At 39.2% G+C, this 24,052-nt stretch overlaps 2 protein-coding genes across 12 annotated transcripts in view; one reads left to right on the forward strand and one right to left on the reverse strand.

Annotated features, from left to right (window-relative positions):
- Positions 1-1,628, reverse strand: part of WDPCP (WD repeat containing planar cell polarity effector) — a 287,957-nt gene extending 286,329 nt beyond the window's left edge. For 9 of the 11 annotated variants that reach the window (XR_004326365.1, XR_004326366.1, XR_001366999.2 and 6 more), the window contains exon 1: positions 1,147-1,624. The gene's annotated coding sequence lies outside the window, so the exon portion shown is untranslated. Of the gene's footprint in view, positions 1-1,146 lie in introns of all 11 variants that reach the window. The other 2 variants (XM_032497660.1, XM_032497659.1) reach the window with 2 other exon arrangements.
- On the forward strand, positions 1,534-23,566 carry MDH1 (malate dehydrogenase 1). Its single transcript, XM_006191816.2, has 9 exons — positions 1,534-1,993; positions 7,000-7,098; positions 7,804-7,900; positions 10,231-10,406; positions 12,223-12,345; positions 21,238-21,414; positions 21,929-22,042; positions 22,589-22,678; positions 23,232-23,566. The coding sequence occupies exons 1-9, from the start codon at positions 1,991-1,993 to the stop codon at positions 23,355-23,357; spliced, it is 1,005 nt and encodes a 334-aa protein (XP_006191878.1). The 5' UTR covers positions 1,534-1,990; the 3' UTR covers positions 23,358-23,566.
- Positions 23,567-24,052: the final 486 nt, after the last annotated feature.

Consider the following 24,052-nt stretch of genomic DNA (forward strand, 5'->3'; position numbering starts at 1 on the left):
TTACTTTTTACATACAATTGCTCAGTAGAAGACGCTGTAAAATAGTGGAAATGATGCATATCGGAAACTCAAGTGGAAATAATAAGTAGTTAGACACATGAGTCTGGAATTTAGGAGTAGACACAAATTTAGGAGGTTTTTTTGTTTTGTTTTTTTTTTTTTTTTTACATAGAAGTGGCATTTCAAACCATGCAACTCATGAATTAGATCACTTAGGGATTAAATGCAGATAGAAGAATACAGGCACTCCAATGTTACAAGGTCAGCGGTGAAAAAGAGCTTGCAAAGAACACTGAGAAGGGGCAACCAGTGACACAGAGGAAAACCAGGGAAGTTATGTTGTCTGAGAGCCAAGTAAACAGTTATTCAAGGAGACAGTCAGGTATGGTAAATGCTATTGACAGATCAGGTTGGAAAGTAAGTTGTACTTCTTTTCCACAACAGTAACCCCCTCCCAAAACTGAAGAGAGAAAAACTGAAAGATACCACTCGACATTCAACTACCAGTGATACAGAAAAAACAGAAGTTACACCAACGTTATCTAATATAGATCATTCATCTCACTACACACGTGCTATTCCAGAGCATATCTTCCTTTTAATATCCACAGGAAACAAAGTTTCAGTCAGCACAATTTTCTTGGCCATACTAATTTTACGCGAAAACCTCGTTAAGTGTTACCAGCTGAGACTGCCTGAACCAACAGGTGTCTCCCATTCAGTTGCCACGCTTTCCTTAGAAATGCAAGTTTGGCACAATTTAAAGGTCAAGATGGTCTATAGGGCGTCCAGTTTCCAAAAGAGAACGGACAAAAGTGTCAACATCCACGGAGGACCTAGAGAAAAAGTTTAACTGTGAACTCCAGTAAGGGAGGGGCTCACTTCTCACAAAGCAGGAGCTCAAAACTTTTCACTTAACTTGAAAAGAGCTGCCTCTTACAGCGGGGATGTGGCGCGAACTTCAGGGCACTACGCCCTCCAAAAGATCGCTGTTGCCCTAATAGTCTGTGCGCAGAAAGGGACCAGAGAGTTTGAGGGAACCCGCGCAGTAGATCAGCACCGGGGTCGATAAAGGCAACGCGAGACGGCGCACAACCGCATTCCCAACCCTAAAATTAAAAGACCCCCTTGCTTGCGGGGACTCACCTGCCTCCGGAGTGGGGAAGACGCGTGGCCCCCGGCCGCCTCAGAGTGGGCGTCCTCGCAAACCCCGCACCTTGTCACCGGACACAACCGGGGCGCGGGTCCCCGGGCTAGGGAAGAAGGACCCGGGAGCGCACGGAGCGCTCGCTCAGCCCCTTCGGTCTCCGAGGTGCTGCGCCACGGGTGCCTCAGGTACTCCTCAGCGTCCAAGTTGTGCTCGAGCTCGCCCGCCTCGTCGCTTAGCAACCTGCGAAGCCGCCGGGTCTTCCCGACACGTCAATTCCTCCCGCCCCCGGAGAGTGTGAATAGTTTTTAAAAAGATTCTGTTTCCGGGTCGAGCCGGCTTTACGCAGCGGAAGGTCTTTTTACCTCCCACGTTTACCCTTGGGTGAGGATAACGTCTCAGAAGCGCCAGGGTGGGTGATGTAGCTGAGAGGTTTCTCTCTCCTCCCTTAAGTTAACACGCGCCTCCCCTCCCGCCAATTGCTGGCCGCCATCCGGCAGGTCCTTTCCTCCTTAGCCGAAATCATCCGCTCGTCGCCGTCCTCCAATCACAGCGGCCCGCTCTCGGGGACTACTTTGCAACCGAAGAAGAGCGCAGGGAGAAGGGCGTGAGAAGACCCTCTGATGTCGGGAAGTGTAGTTCAACACGTTAAGGAAATTCATTGGAGATTGCGCCCAACCCAGGGCAGCAGAAACTACAGTTCCCAGAGGGCTCGGCGGTCAGTAGTCTAGCCTTTTCTTTCTAACACCGCTCGCCCTTTTTGAGTCGGTTCCGCGATAGAGGTGACCCGACTCCTCGAGGCTCATTTTGCAGGTGCTGGAAGTATCCGTGCAGTTTCCAGTCATGGTGAGTGTGAGCCCCCTGCATCCTGCCCACCCTCGGCCTTCGCACCCATGTGTGGAGCGTCTTGCGCTTGAATGATTATTGGGAGGAGGTTGCAAGGCATTGTCCTTCACGCCCTTTGGAAAGCTCCGACTCATCTTGTGGGGACTGTCGCAGTGACCCAGTAATTGGGAAGGGATTGATTTCCAGCTGGGGGCTTTTAGAAAGACTCTAGAGAAATCGCTGTCCTTGGAGAGATGCGTTCTCAATCCTGCTGCATGTTGGGGGTACAAAATAAGAAGCTGCAGGTTTTCTCCAAAGCACGATATGGGGTTTGATAAGGAGGATAAGGTTTGATATGGGAGACGGTGTTGGATCCTAACCTCTTTTTCTCCTCTTAAGCCCACAGTGTTTTTAAGAGCTTTTGTCACAAAGCCCTTGAAAGCAGAAGGCCCTCACTGCAAGGGTAATGCTTGCCAGATGCTTCGGATTACGATCTACGTTTTCGGGAGAAGTGTTTCCGCCATATCTAATTTCACAAAATGTTCTTTAAAACCTGTTCATAGATCTCCTTTTGTAATGGCAGATCTCCTTTTGTAATGGCAGGACATGATGCAGTGACGGCATCCCTAGCCAAATAATTAGTGCAATGTTCTTTGCTAATCTGTATGTTATGAATTCTAGAACCACTACTTTTAAATGTTACAATGTAACCATCTTGTCATGAAGATTGGATATCAAGAGCTCCACATCTTGTCTCTGCTGAAAGGGAGAAGAGGGGGGGTTGGTGAGGGGACTCTGACGTAGGAATAATCTGCATGCTGTTGGAAGGTGACATTTGACATCAGACCGAGAGAAATTGCTTCAGTACTTGAGACTATATTTCCCTCGTTATCTCAAAATAGTAAAAATGGGTGGGGAGTGTGGGGAAATATTTGAAGGAATTGGAAATTGTCCAGAACCTGAAAAGGTGTGTTTTCAAGGCAAAGGGATTACTTCCTCTACCTTTATAAGGGAGCCAATGGGGACAGCTACTAATTCTCAGAAAGTGTTAAACCTAGGTTTGCTACTTAGTCAGATAATATAATTAGTCATTTAAATGATGTTTCAGTGGTTTCTGACCTAATCGTAGCAAGAAAGCGGAGGTGTTTTTATTAGAGAACCTCAGACTTTATAATTTTAAAACTGGATGATACCTTTTAAAGGTCATCTTGACAAATCTGCCCCCTTCAGATCTTAAAATTGAGTTTATCGAAACCCAAAGAGAATGTGATTTGCTCAAGGTCACGCAATAGTTTGCCCCCAGAGATCTCACACTCTTTCCATTTTACCGTATTGTGTCATACAGACACATACCAAGTTATTCTGAAAATGTATTTTTAGTTCCTGAGGTTCTGGATGAAGATACAAGCTCATACTGCAAATACAAACTGAAGTATGTATCTGCATGTATATTACTTGATAGCTTTATTCCTTGCAATTCAGAATACTGGGATTTTAGAATTGGAAGGGAATTTGGAAATTGTTTCCTCTAATCTTAAAACGTACCCTGGTGAGGTCAAATGATTTTCCCAAGGTCATAGAAGGATCCTTGCCCCCACATTCTTGTGTTGCTTTCCTACACAATCTATCAAGCCAGGCCTTAACCTCTGGAAGGTCACTCAAGCGCCAGCTAACATAGATGTCCATGAGAAGAATCCTCCTGTCACTTTGCTGAAACTGACAGCAAATTCTCATATGACTCAATCTCCTTGCCTCCTCAGGAGAGTGTGAACAATCACTGAGAAAAGAGTCATCTTTTGTAAACTATTCAGAACAGTTTTTTTGAAGAAGCAAATTCTTTGCTTGTGTCCATAGAGTGTGACAGCAAGAATAAACTGTATGAAGGAATCTGAATGATACTGTTTGTCTTTTATATTATAGAAATATATATATAAATTAGAAAGGAAAAAAGGAATACTTGGGTCTTCCTGTAGAATAACAGAAAGAACACATAAATTCAGGCTTTACAACTGAGACTTGAGCACATGCGCAAGGCAGCCTGCATCGGACAGAAGGTCATTATTAGTGCCCTGCCAAGAGCAAAGGCATTCCTTCGGATCTTGGCAGACTGCCCAGATATCTAAGCAAAGAATAGTAACCTACCCTCACACTGTAACATTGTGAGAAGTCAGTGGGAATCTCCCACCCTCCTGCTTTTCACTGCAATGTTGCAAAGGGCAGAAAGAACCAAATACCTGCTTTCTTTCCTGTTTCATCATCAAACATTCAGACGTTAAGTAGGCTTCATACTACTGTTAACAAGATGGAATTACCTACCTATGAAGATAATTTACTTAGTGATACAGAAGAAGGGAACTGCTGGGGTGGAATTAGCAGCTGTTCGCTAGTTGCCCACAACCCCTTCACTAGGGTGTGATACTTTGAACACATTTTTTTAGTAGCTAAAATTAATGCCTACAATCGACTACACGATTCTAACCATTTACCTGATATTCTGGGAGGTTCAGCTTTACAGATAGTAATATTCACTTTCCCACTCATTTCTTATCCTAGCTTGCTTTCAGTGAAGTAGCATGTGTTATATTTTTCTTAACCCTTACTTTCATTCATTCAACAAGTACTTGTTGAACACTGTATGGGAGTGCAAATTTGAATCAAAGGGAGAATGCTCGCATGAAGGTTTCACAGTCTACTGGAGGGTAACAGACACAGGCTACAAGAGTCCTTAGAGGAAAAATCTGTGGTGAGAGAGACCTATAATTAGAGTGCTTGCTACATACTGTTCTTACTGCATTAATGTTAACTCTCAGTCCTTACAACCTCTGTGTTTGTTAGGTAGCTGCTGTTATCTCCATTTTATTGTGGAGAAACAATACAGTAACTGGCCCAAGAACATACAGCTATGAGTTGTGGAATCAAGGTTTGAACCAGAAAGTCTGGCTCTAGAGGCCACACTGTACTGCCTCTCTAGCCCCTGTTTAAAAAAAAAAAAAAAAAAAAATTGGCTTATCCTCTTGTTTCCTGCATGTGGTTCACTAAATGGACTCTCTGGCCTATAATAGCACAAGGTGCATAACAAAGGAAGACTTTCATTAGGACTAATGACATAAATAATTTTGCCAACTATAGCTGGAGCTGTTGTGGTCATTAAGTTTCCAGGCTTCTCAGTGCAAGTATATGTGAATAAAATAATTTTTAAAAGCATGTTAAGTTTGCTTCCAAACAGTTCTTTTACATTTCCAAGGTTTTGATAGTCATTTTACAAGATCCAGCTATTCCTTCAGCAAATATTTGAGCTCCAACTACATGCCAGACATTGTCCTAGGCAGTTGGGATACAACAGTAAATAAAATAGACAAAGCCCCTGTCCTTGAAGAGCTTGCATTCTAAAGAGGAAGGAGGAATCATTTCTTCCCCTCTTTCCTTTTCCTCCTATACTTCAAGGGAAGAGGGGAAAATGACAGAATTTAAAACAGATAAAGGCCATGCGATAGAAGATAACTATATATAATAAGTTTTAGTGTTCTTTATAAACCTAAAGTCTATTTGGGAACATTAATATATACTGTATTAAAATTGGATTGTTTGTGGAATTAATCATTCTGCATATTTAGAGAAATGAAAGCATGGGGGTAAATTGGTGAAGAGTATGGGGAAGAAACCCAGAAGGTCAGGAATAACTCTTACTTTTCCCTTTTTTCCCACTCTTGCCGTGGTCACATCTCTGAGGAAGAAATGCATACACAGTCTGCTGTGTTCAGATTCATTTCTCTACAACAATTGACACTTCTTTCCTGAGATTTTTTTTTCCCCTCTGAGTTCCGTGCCTACCAAATTGCTAAGTGCTGCTGACCTCCAGAGGTTAGGGTGTGAAAGTTAGAAGGACCTTTCGCGGTCATAGTCTCCTGTCCTAGAAGCACAACCCCTCTCAAAGAGGGACTTCTAAATATAAAGAAATCAAATGCTTCTATCGCCAGCCAGTTCAGTGGGCTACAGCTCTTGTGTGGGTAACAACAGAGGTGACAGAGTGCAAGTACATTTACCCAGCATTGTCAGAGAAAGGAACAATTCCCCTGAGTTTTTCCATCTAATTAAACTTACTGAGTTTCCAAACGTTTTTGTTCAGCTCTTTTTAATATAAACAATTCTTTTTAATTCTCTGACCTTAATTTAACTTTTTTTTTCTTTTAATGACTCAGGGTCATCAGGTCTTCACTTTGAATTAGTTTTGTTTGGGGGTTTTTTGGTCCAAATATCTACATTTTGTTCAGGGTCTGTTGAGATCTATAAGGTGACTTCCCTGTATTATAACTAGTATGTTCTATGTACTTCTTCCCCTTCCTCACCTTTAAAATTAATTTTCCCTTGGAATCAGGCTGTCAGATGTTACTACATGTTGCCATTGTTTAATGCTAAAATTACTATAATCCAGATATTGTCATTTTTTAAATTTTTCTTTCTCCTTAAATGAAAAATACAGGCTTAGTTTTCTTCCTCCAAGTAGTTAAGTTGAATCATGATTAGTAGTTTTTATTAAAACTTTCTGGCTCCTAAATGGGAAATGTTAACCACTGTTACTCCACTTCCTGGTGTGCAGGATTCTTTTGAGCAGAAGGGAGTGGAGGGATTTGCATAAGAGGATTCGTAAGTTTCTAGTGGCCGCCAGGGTTTGTACCATCATATAATGCACATCAACACCATTAAGCCTATTTCAGTGGTAAAATATAAAAAAGATGGATACGATTTTGTTCGTAAATCTAGGATGGCTGGGAGAGTTAAATAAGACCACATAAATATGCAGCCAAAGGATACATGTCCCAGAAGTTGCTTACTTGCTTTGTGCATGCTGTATTTACTGGGACAAGTCTGAGATAAATTAATCTTCTACTAAGCCAGATGTGAAGAGACTTTAAGATTTTAATCAACTTTTAAAGTATGTGGTTGTCATATTATAGAGGAAATCCTGAATATCTTTAGGGACAAATAGCACTTTTTAATAAGACGTTCATGGGTCTTTTTCATTACAGTCTGAACCAATCCGGGTCCTTGTGACTGGAGCAGCTGGTCAAATTGCATATTCACTGCTGTACGGTATTGGAAATGGATCTGTCTTTGGTAAAGACCAGGTAGGAGCAAGAGTCTTTAAATTTTGTCTAAGTAAGAATGTTTTCAATAAAACCCTGTATTTAGTTGCAAAGAAATTTTTAAATGGTGAAGGAATGGGTAATCCCAACAAATGCCCTAAGCACAGGACGATAAGTAGAATCTGGTAACTTATCTATATGCACCCCTCCAGGCAATGAAAACACTTTGCAAATTAGAACTGTTCCACATACTGTTCAGTTGACTTGGTGCATCCAGTAGGTATCCTGACAGTAACTGTTGAGAGTCATTGAGAGAGAAAGTTGCTGAATCAGCACTTTTAAAGTACTCATTTATCCATTCTCTTCGCCCATGGGTATCGAGTTCTTTCCTCATGCCAGATACTGTACTTTGCTTTCTATAAACTGAAATTAAATATACAGCTATCAATAAAAGCAAGCTGTGGCATATCAGTTTATCTTGATATTTCTTCCATGTACTCCTTTAAAATTCAGATCTGGTGATTCCTCTTACTGTGTCTGTTAGCCGCCATTGCTGGTTTTATAGCATTCCTTTTTCTGAAAGCAGCTTACTATTGCATTCCTGACTTCCTAAAATAATTATGACTAATTAGCCAGAATTATACATATATACACACCAATTAGCAAAAATTTTGTGAAAGGACTTTTTCTGTGACTAAATGACATCACCCACACTGACAGATGTTGTCCTTGCTATTTACTTCGCAGCCTATAATTCTTGTGCTGTTGGATATCACTCCCATGATGGGTGTCCTGGATGGTGTCCTGATGGAGCTGCAGGACTGTGCCCTTCCCCTGCTAAAAGGTGAGCTGGGGAGTGGAGGAGAAGGGGATTTTACAATATTTCATTCTTCCAAAAAACAGATTTTTAGATTTTTGTTAACTAGCCTCTCGATTAGAAATCATTTCATAAAAGCATCTTGTTTTTGTTTTTTGAACAACTGTTTGGTAACATGTATACCAAGAATAAATAAGGGTAAAAGTGAGAAACAATCAGTGTAAAGTAAAAGACTATTTTTTCCCAATATGTCCAGGTGTAGTTTATTTTACTAATTAAATATAATATTGCACAAGGGTTATCCACCTGAAATTGTCTACACTGTGTTATTATTTAAAGTCTATTTAAATAGTAATAGTACCATTCTGTAATGGAGAACTTTTTCAGCTCTAAATGACATATTCCAGAGCCATATGCTGCCTGGGGGCTGGAAATTTCTTGGTCCCAATGTATAGTTCCACCCCATATCATCAGGTTGAGATTTAATGTAAATTGTTCTAATCGTATACTACATAGTTCGAGAAACCTTACAGAGTTCTGCTAAGAGCCTTTGAGAATCTCTGAACTATTAACACTATTTAAGACAGAAGTCTTAAATTTGATTGAAAGGTTCATTTAATGAAGTTGTAAACTAATTTTAATATTTTTCTTTAGCTATACCTTCATCATGATCTTTTTTGGGGGGGGGTACGGATTAATAATAATACTTCCAAGTTTGCACAAAGCAAAAATATGTACATGCCCAAGAGAAACCATGCTCAGAATTCATTTATCTGTTCAGTAAACATCTACTAGAAGGAGCAGTCTGCCATCTGAATCATTTGGTTGCATAACTGTGCAAGGGAATGCATTACCCTGGCCAGGCGGTTCTACTGGCTCCCTTTCCTCACCCAGTGTTTTCCTCTGTTGGTTTTTTCCATTTTTATTCCTTTCTCTGCTGAGTTCTCTCTGCTCTCACTAATGGGTGCAAGTTACAGTCAGCTTGTCCTTGTCAGCTGTGACTATGACGGGAAGAGATGGTTGGGCAGATAAGGATGTATGGCTGAGAAGAAGATGGATAATTTTTTTCTCTAATTGGTGCTCTTACATACACTAACTTGGAGAGTTGCAGCAGCCTGGCTGATACAAGTTCACTGATCTAAAAATTTACCGATGACAACACTGAATCCTGGTTGTCTTAGTCCATTTGGCTCCCTGCTCATGACTCAATCACTTCCCAAAGACCCCATCTCCTAATACCATCATGTTAGGAGTTAGTTTTCAACATGTGAATTTTGTGGGGACACAAACATTCAGTCTGTAGCACTGGTCATGGCCTTTTTAATACTGTCACCAAAAGAGAGCAGTGATATACAACTGACACTTCAACAACTCAGGGCTTATGGGCACCAACCTTCCTGGGGTAGAAAATCAAAGTATACTTTATAGTTGGTTCTCCAGGTACAAGATTCCTCTGTATCCACAATTCAACCAACCTCAGATTGTATAGTAATATAATATTTACTATTGAAAAAAAAAATCCACACATGGGTGGAGGTTACAGCTCAAGTGGTAGAGCACATGCTTACCATGCATGAGGTCCTGGGTTCAATCCCCAGTACTTCCTTTAAGAATAAACAAACAAACCTACTTACCTGCCCCCACCAAAAAAGAAAAAATCCACGTATAAGTGGACCTGCACAGTTCAAACCTGTGTTGTTCAAGGGTCAACTATATGTTCTTTAATCAAGAAACAAGTTGTGTATGTTTATTGGACTGACACTGCAGCATAGTGGGTGAACTCTGGACCAACCTGGACTGGAATTACAGCTCCACTCCTTTTTGTTAGGCAGGTAGTTAATCTCTTTAAGCCTCATGATCTTCATCTGTAAAATATTAAAATTAAATTTGACAAATCTCAGTGTTCTTCCTGTCACAAAACTCCTTAATAAACATTATTTTAGTTTGTTATTGATACCTTAGAACTTAAAGTAATTATAACTTAAAGGTTAGGTGAATTAGTTTCTCTTTTGTGTTATCTGTGGTAACTTGTGTGAATAATTAATGTTGCCTTGAAAGTTATCATGTTAGTACTTTGCATTGTTATAAAAGATAAAAGCTATAGAATTTTGAAGTGGAGAAGAATTATTGAAATAACAAAAGCAAAATAAATATATTGACAACTCTGTTGATGTTGTGGTTGTTGAATTAATATATTGCCTTTCTTTTCTTGGGCAATTAAAACTTTGATCAGTGTGATTTGTAAAAGTAAACATTTGCTACAAAGTGAAAGAGTTACTGGGCAGATTCAGTATGGAAAAGAAAACCTCTGACTTTGGTGTTTAAGTAGCTCTACATGTTTATTGCCATGTTCACAGATGTCATTGCAACAGACAAAGAAGAGATTGCCTTCAAAGACCTGGATGTGGCCATTCTTGTGGGCTCCATGCCAAGAAGGGATGGCATGGAGAGGAAAGATTTACTCAAAGCAAATGTGAAAATCTTCAGATGCCAGGGTGCAGCCTTGGATAAGTATGCCAAGAAGTCAGTTAAGGTGACTGGTATAGTACTTTATAGGGTTTTTCATCATCAGCATTTGAAACTTCTGCTTTCAACAATTAAGTGAAAACAAAATTATTTGCCTTGTTTTTCCAGTTCTGTGCAGTTGTCAGTAAATAAAGATACAGAGTTTTGCTTGACTAGCCCTCCCTTTCTGGGTTTTTTTCATATAGTTTAGAAATCTGTATTCAGAGGAACTCAAAAATATTTTGCCTATTACTATGACATGGAAATTTAATATTAGCTGGTAAACCTATAGACAAGCACAGAACTTTCTGGTGCCTTTAGCAGTGTGGGACTATTTGTTCAGACATTTGGATTTGTGTGAAGGGAGATGGCTGTACACTGTGTTTCTTCTCAGTGATAGGAGGTGGTGGCTTCTGAATGCCCAGATTTTCTCAGTTCAGAAGAATTTTGAATGCTCATCTCTTGAAGAGCTGAGTTAGCATGACTTCCTGTTCTGTCTCTTTGTGTTCAAGCTATTTATTTTGGTTTCTAAATTTGTCTTAGTATTACATTAAAGCCTCCTTTTACCAATTAAGTATCAGCTACCTAGAACTTAACTGTCACAGCAAAAAGGCTTGCTAGTTAGAGGTTTTACTGATTTTGATATACTTCTCCTTCCCAATCCTGACTTCGAAGAAAGGTAAAAGAAAATTTTATAAGATGTTTTTAAGTTGCCAGTTATAATGTTCTATCTGTTATAATAATTCATAGACACCTGAAGTTTTGCTTTCTGTGGACTTTATTTCAAATAGTTAACTTTTGTTCTCTGTAATCATTAACAGAAAATAATAGAATGAATTGAGGAGAAATCTCCAGACCTCTTACTAAAAAATTACAAGGTTGCATGGAATTGTAGTGTTACTTGCACAGTGACTGCCTCTCAGCCCAAAGTGTCTTTTTTCGGGGTAATATACACTATACTGGAGTATTTAGGGACATTGGAGTATCATATTTGCAGCTTGCTCTCAGATAAGCCAAAAAAAGACTAAGGGCTGTGTGTGTGTGTGTGTGTGTGTGTGTGTGTGTGTGTGTGTGTGTGTGTGTGTGTGTGTGTAGAAAGGGAGAGAGATGAGGCAAATTGGAGAATCTAGATACAGGGAATGTAGGAGTTAGTCTTTGTAATATGCTTATAGCTTTTCTGTAAGTTTGATATAATTTCACAGTAAGTTTTAAAAATCATTTTATTAAAGATTTTTAAAATATCATGTATTTCTCTATACGCTGGTAATTCACTGCACCCTATACCTCCCTGACTAAAGAGAGACAGAGAGCCTGAAGCGCTTTCTCCTCTTGGTGCAATAGGTGTGAAGTGGTGGCACCTGGCAGTTTGGCAGCTGTTCTAGTTAATTCTTAGGATTAGGCAAGATTGAGAAACACTTTTAATTCATAAGGGCAAATCACTGCCCTAAAGTAAACTTCTCAGGTAGAATTTCTTTCTTGGACTACTTTTCAAAGAAGGAAATTTTATGATTAAATGAAACTCTGAAATAGAGCCTGAGGTTATCAGTTTTTTGGTAGCAGGTAGATAAATGCTATCTCTGTTTTGGCACAAAAAAAATGACTTGCGTACATCATGTCGGTTTTAGTAAATGTCCCCAGTAGTTACACCAAATACTACCAAGGGGGAAAAGTCATTAGAAGGAAGGGTAGAAATCTACTAGAAACTATAATGATAACTATGCATGTTTACCTCACATAAGCTGGATACAAAAGCTACATATTACACATTTGTCAGTTATGTGCTAAGTTGGTTTAGTTAATTGGTATATGGTCTGTAGCTCTGAGGTGCCTTCCGTACATCTTAGGTTATTGTGGTGGGAAACCCAGCCAATACCAACTGCCTGACTGCCGCCAAGTCAGCTCCATCCATCCCCAAGGAGAACTTCAGTTGCTTGACTCGTTTGGATCACAACCGAGCTAAAGCGCAGGTAAGAAGGATGCCTTTTCAAATCTTATGAATGTTCAACTTTAAAACCTTTTTCTCTCACTTTTAAAGCAGCTGAATCTTTGTGCTTTTACCTTGTTGTTTTGGTTTAGTACAAACCTATTCTAATTTGTTAGGGCATCTTTAAATCTAATCTCTCAAGGCAGCTGAACTTTTAGTACTTAATTTTCTCAACTATATTTCATTTCCTAACTGTAATAACATGTAATTGCTAATGTCTTCTTCATATAGAGCTTTAAAATTTGTCATTAGTATACATAGTTCACATGATAGTATATACAAAATGTTGGATATGTATGAGATTATAAAAAGGAAGACATGAGCTTTGTGTGTTCTTGTGGTTCTGCTTCCTTTTCCCTACAGCTGAGCAATCAAGTTTGATTTTTAATTTTACATTTATATTTAATTTTTATTTTTATATAGTTCTAATATTCTGCATGTTTCCACAAAAGTTCCTACTCTTTACTACTTAGCAGCTAAATTTTAATTGTCGCCCTATTTCCTTGCCCCTCAGAGCCTTAGATAAATATACCAAGGGGTGAGTGACCAGGGTATTAACAAATTAAAATTTTAAACAATTTTTAAAAATTAGAGGCCATGCCATTCATCTGTGCTAGTTTCCTAGGCTTTCTCAGACCTAGACAATCCAAGTGCCCTTAGAGGTCAAGACAAAGTTCTAATTCTTAGACATAACCCTTTTCTTTTCCTAGCACTTTTCTTGCCATCCTTCCTCATCCCCAGCTCATCTGCTTAGGTAGGTCTATGCATTTAGTTCTTTTTTTCTAGAGAAGACAGCTTTGTTTAGTTTCAAGAAAACTAGTTTTACCAAAAGATGGTTTAAGATCTAAGTTAAAAAACTGTTACTGGACTCAATGGGTCCATCACTTGGGGTGCATAGCCAGTGAACACACCTAGCACTTTCCATCAAAGCAGAAGCATTTATATTTGTGACAAGTAAGGGGACAGGGAGATAGCTCTCAAAGCACTGTCTCCCTGAACAGCAAGATCAGGGGAGTTTGAAGGTAAGGGTCCTGCATATTCATGAAAGGACAAGTGTAACCTTCCAGGGAAAGGTGGAGTTCTAGGTGCGCTTGCGCAGTGCAACCACATGTTCAAACATGTGTTGCATGTTCAAAACTGGCAGAAATCCGAGCCCTTGAGGTAGAGATTTTAGCATTAAAACGAGGCAAAGGTCACTGCAGATTGACAAAATCCAGGCACCTACTTGAGTGAAGTTACGACAGTTAGCAAAGGTCAACATCATCATTCCTTAGGCTTCAGGTATTCCTGTGGCTGATCGCTCGAGGGGTTTTGGGTCCTGGAAAACAGCTCAAAAATGTGCTTCAGGTTGATCTTTACCTTTGAAACAGAACAGAGTGGGGAGTCTTTATACCTGAGTTGTTACCTTTGCTATAGTTCTTTTGCCTGATTACAGTTGTTTGTTCCTGCATTCTTTGTTCTTTTTAAAATCGTTAATTACTGAGACTTATTCTTTGTTTCCACATGAAGACCTAGGAAGCCATCAATCTCCTTAGAACACAGAAGCGTTCTGAAATTCATGCTCTGGTTCTTACGCTCGTCCAGTGCATGTTACAGTTTCTCTTATTGCCTGGTATTCTACTTCTGCAGGATATGACATGCTCCGGTTTAACCCCATCCCTTCCTTATTATTGTCTCACTAACAAAACCACTGCTTTAAGCTAAGAATTGATCATCTTTCAGCTGTGGAGGACCTAGTGAAGGAGAAAATAATTTATATTTGTTAAGTTTCTAACTAACCTGAATGCTTTATATGTAATTTGCCATTTATGACTCATAGTAACGATATCTCATATGGTCATCTGTTATCCCTGTTTTACAGGTGAGAAACCTGAAGCCCAGAAAGGTCAGGGAACCTGGTCAAAGTCACACAGCTAGTAAATGATGGAGCCACCTAGACTTGCCTGACCCCAGACCTTTCTGTGTGTTCTTATATAATGGGATCAAGTGACCTACATCCGTTCACTAGCTCTGTGACCCTGAGAAAATATATTCAAGCTATAAAACGGGATAATAATTGTACCTACCTCAGAAGGTAGTTATGTGAATTAAATGAGATAAGATCTGTATTAAGCCTTTATCCTGGTGCCTGTCACACGGTAAAAGTTGGCTGCTATAATTATTTATTATTTATTAATTATTATTACTAAGAGGAATATAACCAAGATTTGAGAAGAGTCACACCTCAGAAATCTGAATATTCCAATTAATTTAGAAGGTCATTGGATAACAAGCTTAAATTGCGGTTATTTCCTAAGAGGCTTTGGGCTGTAGGCTGGGTCTTTTTCTTTTCTTAGCCAGCATCTGGTGGCTGGAAAGGAATGTGTGTTTGTTTGAATGACTGGAGGCAGGAGATCTGGGTACAGTAGAGCAGTTTTAAAGGAAAAGATGGTACCATAGGTGTTGCATTTGAAGACTCTGGGTTGCCAGATGGTGACCCACTTAGTTGCAGCAGGGAGAAGGAGATAAAGTGACGACAACACCAGTGAACTTCATCTTTGCTGGTTCACCTGAGGCCTTGGTGCAGGTGGGCATTGGAAGATTCTGCTTCCAGAAGTACAGCTAAGTGACATTTTTGTCCTAGTGCCTGACACAGCTTTCCTTGCAGGGTGAAAGCACTGAGTGAGGAGAAAGGGGAAAGGAGCCACATCACCTGTTCTAGCATGCCGCTCTGGCCCAGTGAGAGCTTTTAGGAGTTTTTTTAAGAAGCAGTTTCTTCCTCCTGTGGTGGCTATTAATCCAGTGAGAAAAATAACAAACCCAAAGATTAATTTTTCTTACGTGAATGGGTACAAGTCTTACATAATTTGTTTTGGAATCAGAGGCCCTAGCTACCTAGTGACTGTTTATCACCTGCAGAATTCCCCTATGTATTTGCCAACCTGAGCTGCTGACAAGGTAATTTGGCAATGAAACCAGTTATGTGGTATCAGGGAGAAGAAAACTACTAGGAGAATGAATCAAAAGCTGTTTAACAGATCTGTATGACAGATATGAAAGTGTCTGAAAGAGCAAGGAACTTCTGTCCTGGATACGTGGCAGTTTAGCTCTGACATGACTGATATTTAGAAACTACATCTGCTGGGTGCAGAGTACTGATTTTTGCCATCCAGGCAGAAGTAGGTTCACTAAAGAGATCAAAAGAACAAGAGGAGGTGGTGGGCCACAGGATGAAGGAAGTAAAGGGAGTCTCCTGTAGGGAAGAGAGGCTGCAGGCAGTTTGTCTTCACTGTGCTTTGGAGCAGTCCAAGCTGACATTCAGCAGAGTTATGGGTTCTGAGTTCTTGATACATCATAGGTCACTTGCCCCAGTATAAGTTTTCCTTTTTCTCAGCGATGCAAGTTAAATATAAGTAAGGGCCATTCTTCCCAAGTCCTTTCAGGCCATGGCACACACAGAAAATGGTGCTCACTGCACAACACACCACTGTACCCCACCACCAAGCTGATGATCAGTAGCTGGGTACCCAGAAACCAACTATCCATCTAATTTGTGAAGGCTGATATGGTAGTTAATAGTCCTAATACTTGCAGAATTCTAGATGAACCAAGGTTTAGATCAGAAGAGACTTTAAATGTCAAAAATAAATAATATTAAGTTATTTTTTAAATCTATTTTAAGATATAAGAAATGAGTCTCAACTTACTAAAAGGATCAGTTTGCTTCTTACTTGACTGAATAAATTAGCATGAAGATGACTCAAGGCATTGCAGACATTTTAGGTGATGGCCTTTTTCATCTTTTTGGTTGGTTGGTGGTTGTTTTGTTTACTTTTAACTTTTTATTTTGGAATAATTATAGACTCAGAAGTTGCATTAAAAAGTACAGAGAATCTCATGTACCCATCACCCACGTCCCCTAGTGGTGACATCTTCCATAATTACAGAGCATTGTCAAAACCAGGAAATTGATTAAACTATACACAACACTGTTAACTAGATTTACTCAAATTTGTGCAGTTTTTGCACATCTTTATGAATAATTCTGTGATATTTTATCATATATATAGATTACTATAACCACCATAGGCAAGATACAGAACTGTTCTATCACCCACAGAAGAAATCCTTCATGATGCCTTGTTACAGTTACACAGTCCCTCTCCTTTCCTAAACCCTGACAACCATTTATCTGTTCTCCAGCTCTGTACTTTTGTCATTTTGACAATGTTGTAAAAATGGGATCATGCAGTAAGTAACCTTTTGATACTGTTTTTTTTTTTCCACTCAGTGTAATGCCTTTAATGTCCATCCATGTTGCTGCATGTATCAGTAGTTCATTCCTTTTTATTGTTACTCCACTTGGTTAACTGTATGAATGTACCAGAGTTTGTATTGGAGGACAGAGGGAATGAAAAGTGCCCACCGAACTGAGAAGGCATCTTGAGACCGAAAAATGAGACAGGCAGCTCCGTATAATCAATGGATCAGTTTACTTTTAGAGTAACTACTCATAGGGTGGGATCTGGAGGACAGTGATCGAGAAGCATTTACAGCTGCACTCTGCACCGCAGAGGGGCCGTGGGGACAGTTTTATAGTTAACCTAGGGTATCGGGATAGGTGCTTTGAAACAGGACTTGCATTTCTAAGTTAAGATTTATGAATGGGTAACTAGTCTCATGGGTGCTGGGACGTCAGAGGTTTTCATCATTGTTTGGGGACTGACAGAACACAGAGGCTACACAGTCCTAATGGTTATTAAACAGTATCTATTAACTACAAAGCCTTTGATGACAGAGAAATGACTGACTATACAGTATAGTCCTGGACAGGGTGAGAGAAAGGATAAGAGAATCTGTAAGGGCCCAAGATGGCATCAGTTATGCTAACAGCCATATGGTTTACCCATTCTTGAAGGACTTTTGAGTTATTTCCAGTTTGGGTTATTAGTATCCTTGTTTTTAAAATTTCTTTAAAATATCAGAGTGTATTTCCTTTGTTATATGGTGAATGCTCAAACAGGGCTTTGATGCAGCACTGCTTTTATTTATGTGTGCAAAAGCTGTGGATTCTGGCACAACTTTTTCTCCCATCCTTATTGTAATATAAAAGGAAAGAAAAAATCACCCACAAGGTCTCCCTAACACATTAAAAACATTTTTTCCAGAACCTTTTCTCCGAGATCATTATAAATTCTACTGTCTAATTAGGAACAAATTACAGACATAATGTTAGAGTTATTGTGAGTTCTGTTGCAGACTACCACAGTAAAGCAAATATAGCAATAATGCGAGTCACATGAATTTTTTGGTTTCTAAGAGCATATAAAAATTATGTTTACACTATACTGTAGCTATTAAGTATGCAATAGCATTATGTCTAAAAAATACATACCTTAATTTGAAAATGCTTTTGCTAAAAAAAAAAAGGTAACCCTTATTGGAGCCTTCCGCAAGTCATACTCTTTTTGCTGGTAGAGGGTCTTGCCTCGTTGTTGGTGGCTGCGGACTGATCAGAGTGGTGGTTGCTGAAGGTTGGGATGGCTGGCGCAGTTTCTTAAAATGACACAACATTGAAGTTTGCCGCATCAATTGACTCTTCCTTTCATGAACAGTTTCTCTGTCACATGCAATGCTGTTTGATAGCACTTACCCACCATAGAACTTCTTTCAAAATTGGAATCCTTTCTAACCCTGCCGCTGCTTTATCAACTAATTTTATGTAATATTCTAAATACGTTATTGTCCTTTCAACAGCCTTCATGACATCTTCACTGGGAATAGATTCCATCTCAGGAAACTACTTTCTTTGCTCATCATAAGAAGCAACTCCCCATGCATTAAAGTTTTATCATGCAATTGCAGCAACTCTGTCACATCTTCGGGCTCCACTTCTAATTCTAGTTCTCTTGCTATTTCCACCATATCTGTATATACTTTCTCCACTGAGAAAGGGTGGAATCACCTTCTTCCAAACTCCTGCTAATGTTAATATTTTGACCCCCACCCATGAATCACAAATGTTCTTAATGGGATCTTAAATGGTGAATTCTTTCCAGAAGGCTTTCAATTGACTTTGCCCAGATCCATCAGGAGAATCACTGTCTGTGGCAGCTATAGTCTTATGAAATGTATTTCCTAAATCATAAGACTTGAAAGTCAAAGTGACGTCTTGATCCGATCCATGAGCTACAGAATGGACGTTGTGTTAGCAGGTATAAAACAACACTAAAATTGTTGTACTTGCTCCATCAAAGCTCTTGAGTGACCAGGTGCATTGTCAATGAGCAGTAATATTTTGAAAGGTATCTTTGTTTCTGAGCAGTAGATCTCAATAGTGGGCTTAAAATATTCAGTAAACCATGTGGTCAACAGATGTGCTGTTACTCAGACTTGGTTGTGCCATTGATAGAGCTCAGGCAAAGTACATTTAGCAGAATTCTTAAGGGACCTAGGATTCTCAGAATGGTAAGTGGGCACTGACTTCAGCTGAAAGTTACCAGCTACGTTAGCCTCTAACAAGAGAGTCGGCCAGCTCTTTGAGACTTTGAAGCCAGATATTGACTTCCCCTCTGTAGCTTTGTAAGCCCTAGATGGCATCTTCTTCCAATAGATGGCTGTTTTGTCTACACTGAAAATCTGTTGTTTAGTGGAGCCACCTACATTAATGATCTGAGCTAGATCTTCCGGATAACTTGCTGCAGCTTCTACACCAGCACTTGCTGCTTCACCGTGCACTTTTATGTTCTGGAAATGACTGCTTTCCTTGCACCTCATGAACAACCTCTGCTACCCTCACACTTGTCTTATGCAGCTTCCTCACCTCTCTCAGGCCCCCTAGAATTAAAGAGAGTTAGGGTCTTGCTCTGGATTAGGCTTTGGCTTAAGGGAATGTTATGGCTAGTTTGATCCTCTGTCCAGACCACTAAAACTTTCTCCATGTCAGAAACAAAGCTATTTTGCTTTCTTATCATTCGTGTGTTCACTGGAGTAGCACTTTTAATTTGTTTAAAGAACCTTTCCTTTGCATTCACAGCTTGGCTAACTGTTTGGCCTAGCTTTCAGCCTATCTTGCTTTTGACATTCCTTCCTCACTAAACTTCATTATTTCTAGCATTTGATTTAAAGTGAGAGACATGCCACTCTTCCTTTCACCTGATTACCTAGAGGCCACGGTAGAGTTATTAATTGGTCTAAATTCAATTTTTTGTCTTAGGGAATACAGAGACCCAAAGGAGAGAAAGACCAGGGACCAGAAGTCAGAATACATACAACATTTATCAATTAAGTTTGCTGTTATATGTGGGCACAGTTCGTGGCACCCAGAAACAATTATAATAGTAACAGTCAAGAGTCACTGATCACAGATCACCATTACAAATACAATAATAGTGAAAAAACTTGAGGGCGCTTCAGCTGGTGCAGGAGGACAGGGAGCTCACCCTCTCCCACAAATATATCAAAAACCACATCTGCACATGCAACAATTCTCACAGAATACCAACTGAACTTTTCAGATTATCTCTTACAATTGTTACTACAAGGAAAATCCTCACAAAACCAGTATATAACAAGCTTCTCCTGTGTAGCAGAGGGAATTATATTCAATATCTTGTGGTAACCTATAATGAAAAAGAATATAAAAAGGAATATATGTATGTATATGTATGACTGAAGCATTATACCATACCCCAGAAATTGACACAACACTGTAAACTGACTACACTTCAATAAAAAAAAGTTTGAAATATTGCGAAAATTACCAGATTGTGACACAGAGACATGAAGTGACCAAATGCTGTTGGAAAAATGGTGCCCATAGACTTGCTCAACTCAGTGTTGCCAAAAACCGTCAATTTGAAAAAAAAAAAAACAAAAAACAAAAACCCGCAAAATCTGCAAAGTGCAGTAAGGGAGGTATGCCCAAACACATACAACTAACCATAATTCTTTTCTACGTATTACCTTATCAAGCAAATAACAAAATAAGCAAGCTAATTTTATTTAAATCTTTAAAAACATACCTTTCTAGCCCTTTCAGTGACTACTATCCTATCTATATAACATAATCAATGTTCATGTGACTATAAGGCATGCAGGATCCTAAAGTGCTTTCTGAACCTACAGCCAGAGATTGTTACGTCTGTTATAATTTTAGTATTATTTGTATGTTATATTTAAACTCTTCCCTTCAGTTTCATAACCTCTACAATGAGGACAGTCATACTTGGTAATATGAGTCACTTCCAACTTCAAAATTTCATATTTAGGATTATTTGAAAATGTATATATGGTATATATTAAAAGTTTCACCTGAATATGGAGAAAGTACCTAAATACGTGATTGCTCAGAAGTGCTGAGGAGACATCCCCACGTATTAACCAAGTATTAATCACATTTACATATTCAAGCAGTATGGAACTCTTGTTTGGCATCTTATATTTGATACACTCACTATACTAATAAGTTATTCACAAACTATGGAATGCTCTTTAGTCTTAAACATTTTATTTAAATATTGTACCCTGTAATGTTTCAGGCTCAGAGTTTGTTTATAGTAATAAACTGGAGAAATTACCAAGAAATAAAATTTGTGGATTTTTTTTTAAACAAATCAATATAACTCTTGTGTTCTCTTGAAGTTTCAGAGGCTTTATGTCTTTTTTTAATTTGTTTTATTTATTATTTTGCAGGGGGTAATTAGGTCTATTTATTTATTTTTTAATGGAGATACTGGGAATTGAACCCAGGACTTGTGCATGCTAAAGCATGCGCTCTGCCACTGAGCTATACCCACCCCCAAGGCTTTGTATCTGAAGGGCATTTGTCAAATAGGTTACAATTTGAACTAAAAAGCATTTGTCTAAGGAAGATATTCGTTTTCTGTTGTACTAGATTGCTCTTAAACTGGGTGTGACTTCTGATGATGTAAAGAATGTCATCATCTGGGGAAACCATTCCTCAACTCAGTATCCAGATGTCAACCATGCCAAGGTGAAACTGCAAGGAAAGGAAGTTGGCGTTTATGAAGCTGTGAAAGATGACAGCTGGCTCAAGGGAGAATTCATCACGGTGAGAAAAATCTGGGAGCTCTCTTCACAGCCACGCAGAAAGATCTCTTGAGAGACACACCATATTAGTGACCTGCGTGTCTCTCCAAGGGATGGTGGGAGGAAACTCAAGGACAGCCGCTTTCACAGTTGCTCTGAGGAGTACATACTTTCTTTGGGGGTCATACTAAGCCAGTCATGATCTGATCTGATCTGTCGCATCACAGTCAAGATTGATTGTTAAAGTGGGAAAAAACTAGATACCCTCTAGTCATCCATTTGTCTTATAGAGACCCATTTCTTTGTAGGAAGCATCATAAACTTTCTGTGCAGATTTGTAGTTTTCCCTTTTCAGAAAGACTGGTGCTTAAAACTGAAAAAGGTTAGTAAAGCCAGCATAGGGTAGTTGCGTGGTTTCGGAGGGGACACATTGAGCTACGGTTGCAGCCTTTCACCCAGGATCAGCCTGAATGAACTTAATGAAAAATCTGCTGTCATGGTCAAGTAACCCTGCTGTCTCTGCCTGCCCCACCCAGACTGTGCAACAGCGTGGGGCTGCTGTCATCAAGGCTCGAAAACTGTCCAGTGCGATGTCTGCTGCAAAAGCCATCTGTGACCATGTGAGAGACATCTGGTTTGGAACCCCGGAGGTAAGGACTCAGTGATTCACATGAGCCACTCTTTTACTTTCGTCGTCTGGTGCTATAATGGAAAAAGAACATAGCCTTCCTTACAGTCAGGCCGGTTAGGTTCATACCCCAGCTCAGCTGCCTACAAGCTGAGTAACCTTGGGAAAGCTGCTTAACCTTTCTGAGCTGTTTGGTCATCTTCTACATAGTGTCTACCTCACAAAGCTGTGGGGGTAATGAGATGATTTGTGGAAGGCACCTAGCACACATGGTTAGAGGTGACTTTTTTTTTCTTCTTAAAACCTATATTGGGCCATAGCTTCCTCATTTACAAAATGAGGGTTATGTTTCTCTGGCCTGCTTCACATGTGGATTGGATAAATGGAATGAGATCACCACCATGAAAGTTGCCCTGTCGTAGAAGTGCCTGGTAATGGTTCCTTAAACAGTAATGAACTTAGTAAGAATGTGTCACGGGGTGTGATTTTGTGAGTTCATGTGTCAGTTGGTTATGTAAACTAGTCCCTGAGCACCATGAGAACATAAGACATCGAGTGTCATTTTCAGGGAGAATTTGTGTCCATGGGCGTTATCTCTGATGGCAACTCCTACGGGGTCCCCGATGATCTGCTCTACTCATTCCCTGTTACAATCAAGGTAAGGTTTTTGGGGAGATTTTCCTCTGAGCCCTACTGGGTAAGTAAGTTGTATGTTTTTATTACTAATGGTATAATTTAGTCTAGAAAGTTGTTCCTTTCCTAAGCTGAACATTTTTCTCAGGTTTAAAATCGTGTGAAGCACAACTGAAAGATTGAAATTGACCTGGAAAGCAAGTTTCAACTCTTCCCACATTTTATAATTATACCTCTAACATTAGAGACCTCCAAGTGTTATCTTACTTCTAAATGAATCAATGGTTCTCAGTATTGTTGCTCTGTATTATAACCATACTAAAGTCAGTAGTTTTTCATGTTTGCTAAGTAAAGCCTCACTGCAAGATTTTTTTTCTAGATCAATGAGTTTTAAATTCAAGTGTTGAGTTTTTATCAGAATTATCTGTCAATTAAGATCTGGATTTTGGTTTGCTTCTTTACAATCAGATTTTAAAACAGATACTTCTCTAGATTTAAGTTCAAACTGAGTTGTTGCTTGCTGGAACATCAATTCTAGTTTAATCGTAAATCTCTTATTTGCAATTATTTTCAAACAGGATAAGACCTGGAAGGTTGTTGAAGGTCTCCCTATTAATGATTTCTCCCGCGAGAAGATGGATCTTACTGCAAAGGAACTGGCAGAAGAAAAAGAAACTGCATTTGAATTTCTTTCCTCTGCCTGACTAGACAATCATTTCAATGTTACTAAATGCCCCAAAGCTGAAGAATCTAAATGTCGTCTTTGACTCTAGTACCAAATAATAATGTTACACCTAAATTACTTGTGGAAAACAATACAGTTTAAAGATGTGTGCTTCTTGGTACAAATTTGTGACAGTTTATCATCATGCTGTTAGTGCCGTATTCAAAAATAAATATGTATTCAAATGAAGATGACTCAGACTCTAATTTCCAGCTAACATTGTGTTTCTATTCAGAATACAAACTTGCATGTTTCCCAGCTTGCCTAAGGGGTTATGGTTTAAATAAAAGAAAAAGAAAGGCAGTAAAGACGGAAAATGATACAAGGTAAAACATAATTCTCTTGTATTTGTATAGAATAGGAAAGTCCACCCTGTGATAATGAATCAATCCACTCCAGAATATATTTTTAAATATTATCTACATCAGACAACTAAACACTTATCCTAATTTTTAAATCCTAATTTATGCTTTGTGGATAATTTTAACATGAGCTGTTCAATAGGCTGCAGGTAATACTCTGTTAACAGTTTAATGCCATTGGATGAAGTGAGAATAATCATTTTCATGACAGAAGAAAAAGGTAATACATCTTCCCTTGTGGTATTCCTCTATAGCAGACAAGGAATTATTTACATTTCATAGCAGGTGAATGCCACAGAAATGTATGCTAATA

Source organism: Camelus ferus, chromosome 15, assembly GCF_009834535.1.
Source record: "Camelus ferus isolate YT-003-E chromosome 15, BCGSAC_Cfer_1.0, whole genome shotgun sequence".
Classification (NCBI taxonomy): Eukaryota; Metazoa; Chordata; class Mammalia; order Artiodactyla; family Camelidae; genus Camelus; species Camelus ferus.

What these genes read in the sequence shown, in the direction of transcription:
- MDH1 (XM_006191816.2), top strand. An exon ending in TGCCCTTCCCCTGCTAAAAG is followed by an intron (nt 7,901 to 10,230) that starts GTGAGCTGGGGA and finishes CCATGTTCACAG; the next exon opens with ATGTCATTGCAACAGACAAA. An exon ending in ACAACCGAGCTAAAGCGCAG is followed by an intron (nt 12,346 to 21,237) that starts GTAAGAAGGATG and finishes CTGTTGTACTAG; the next exon opens with ATTGCTCTTAAACTGGGTGT.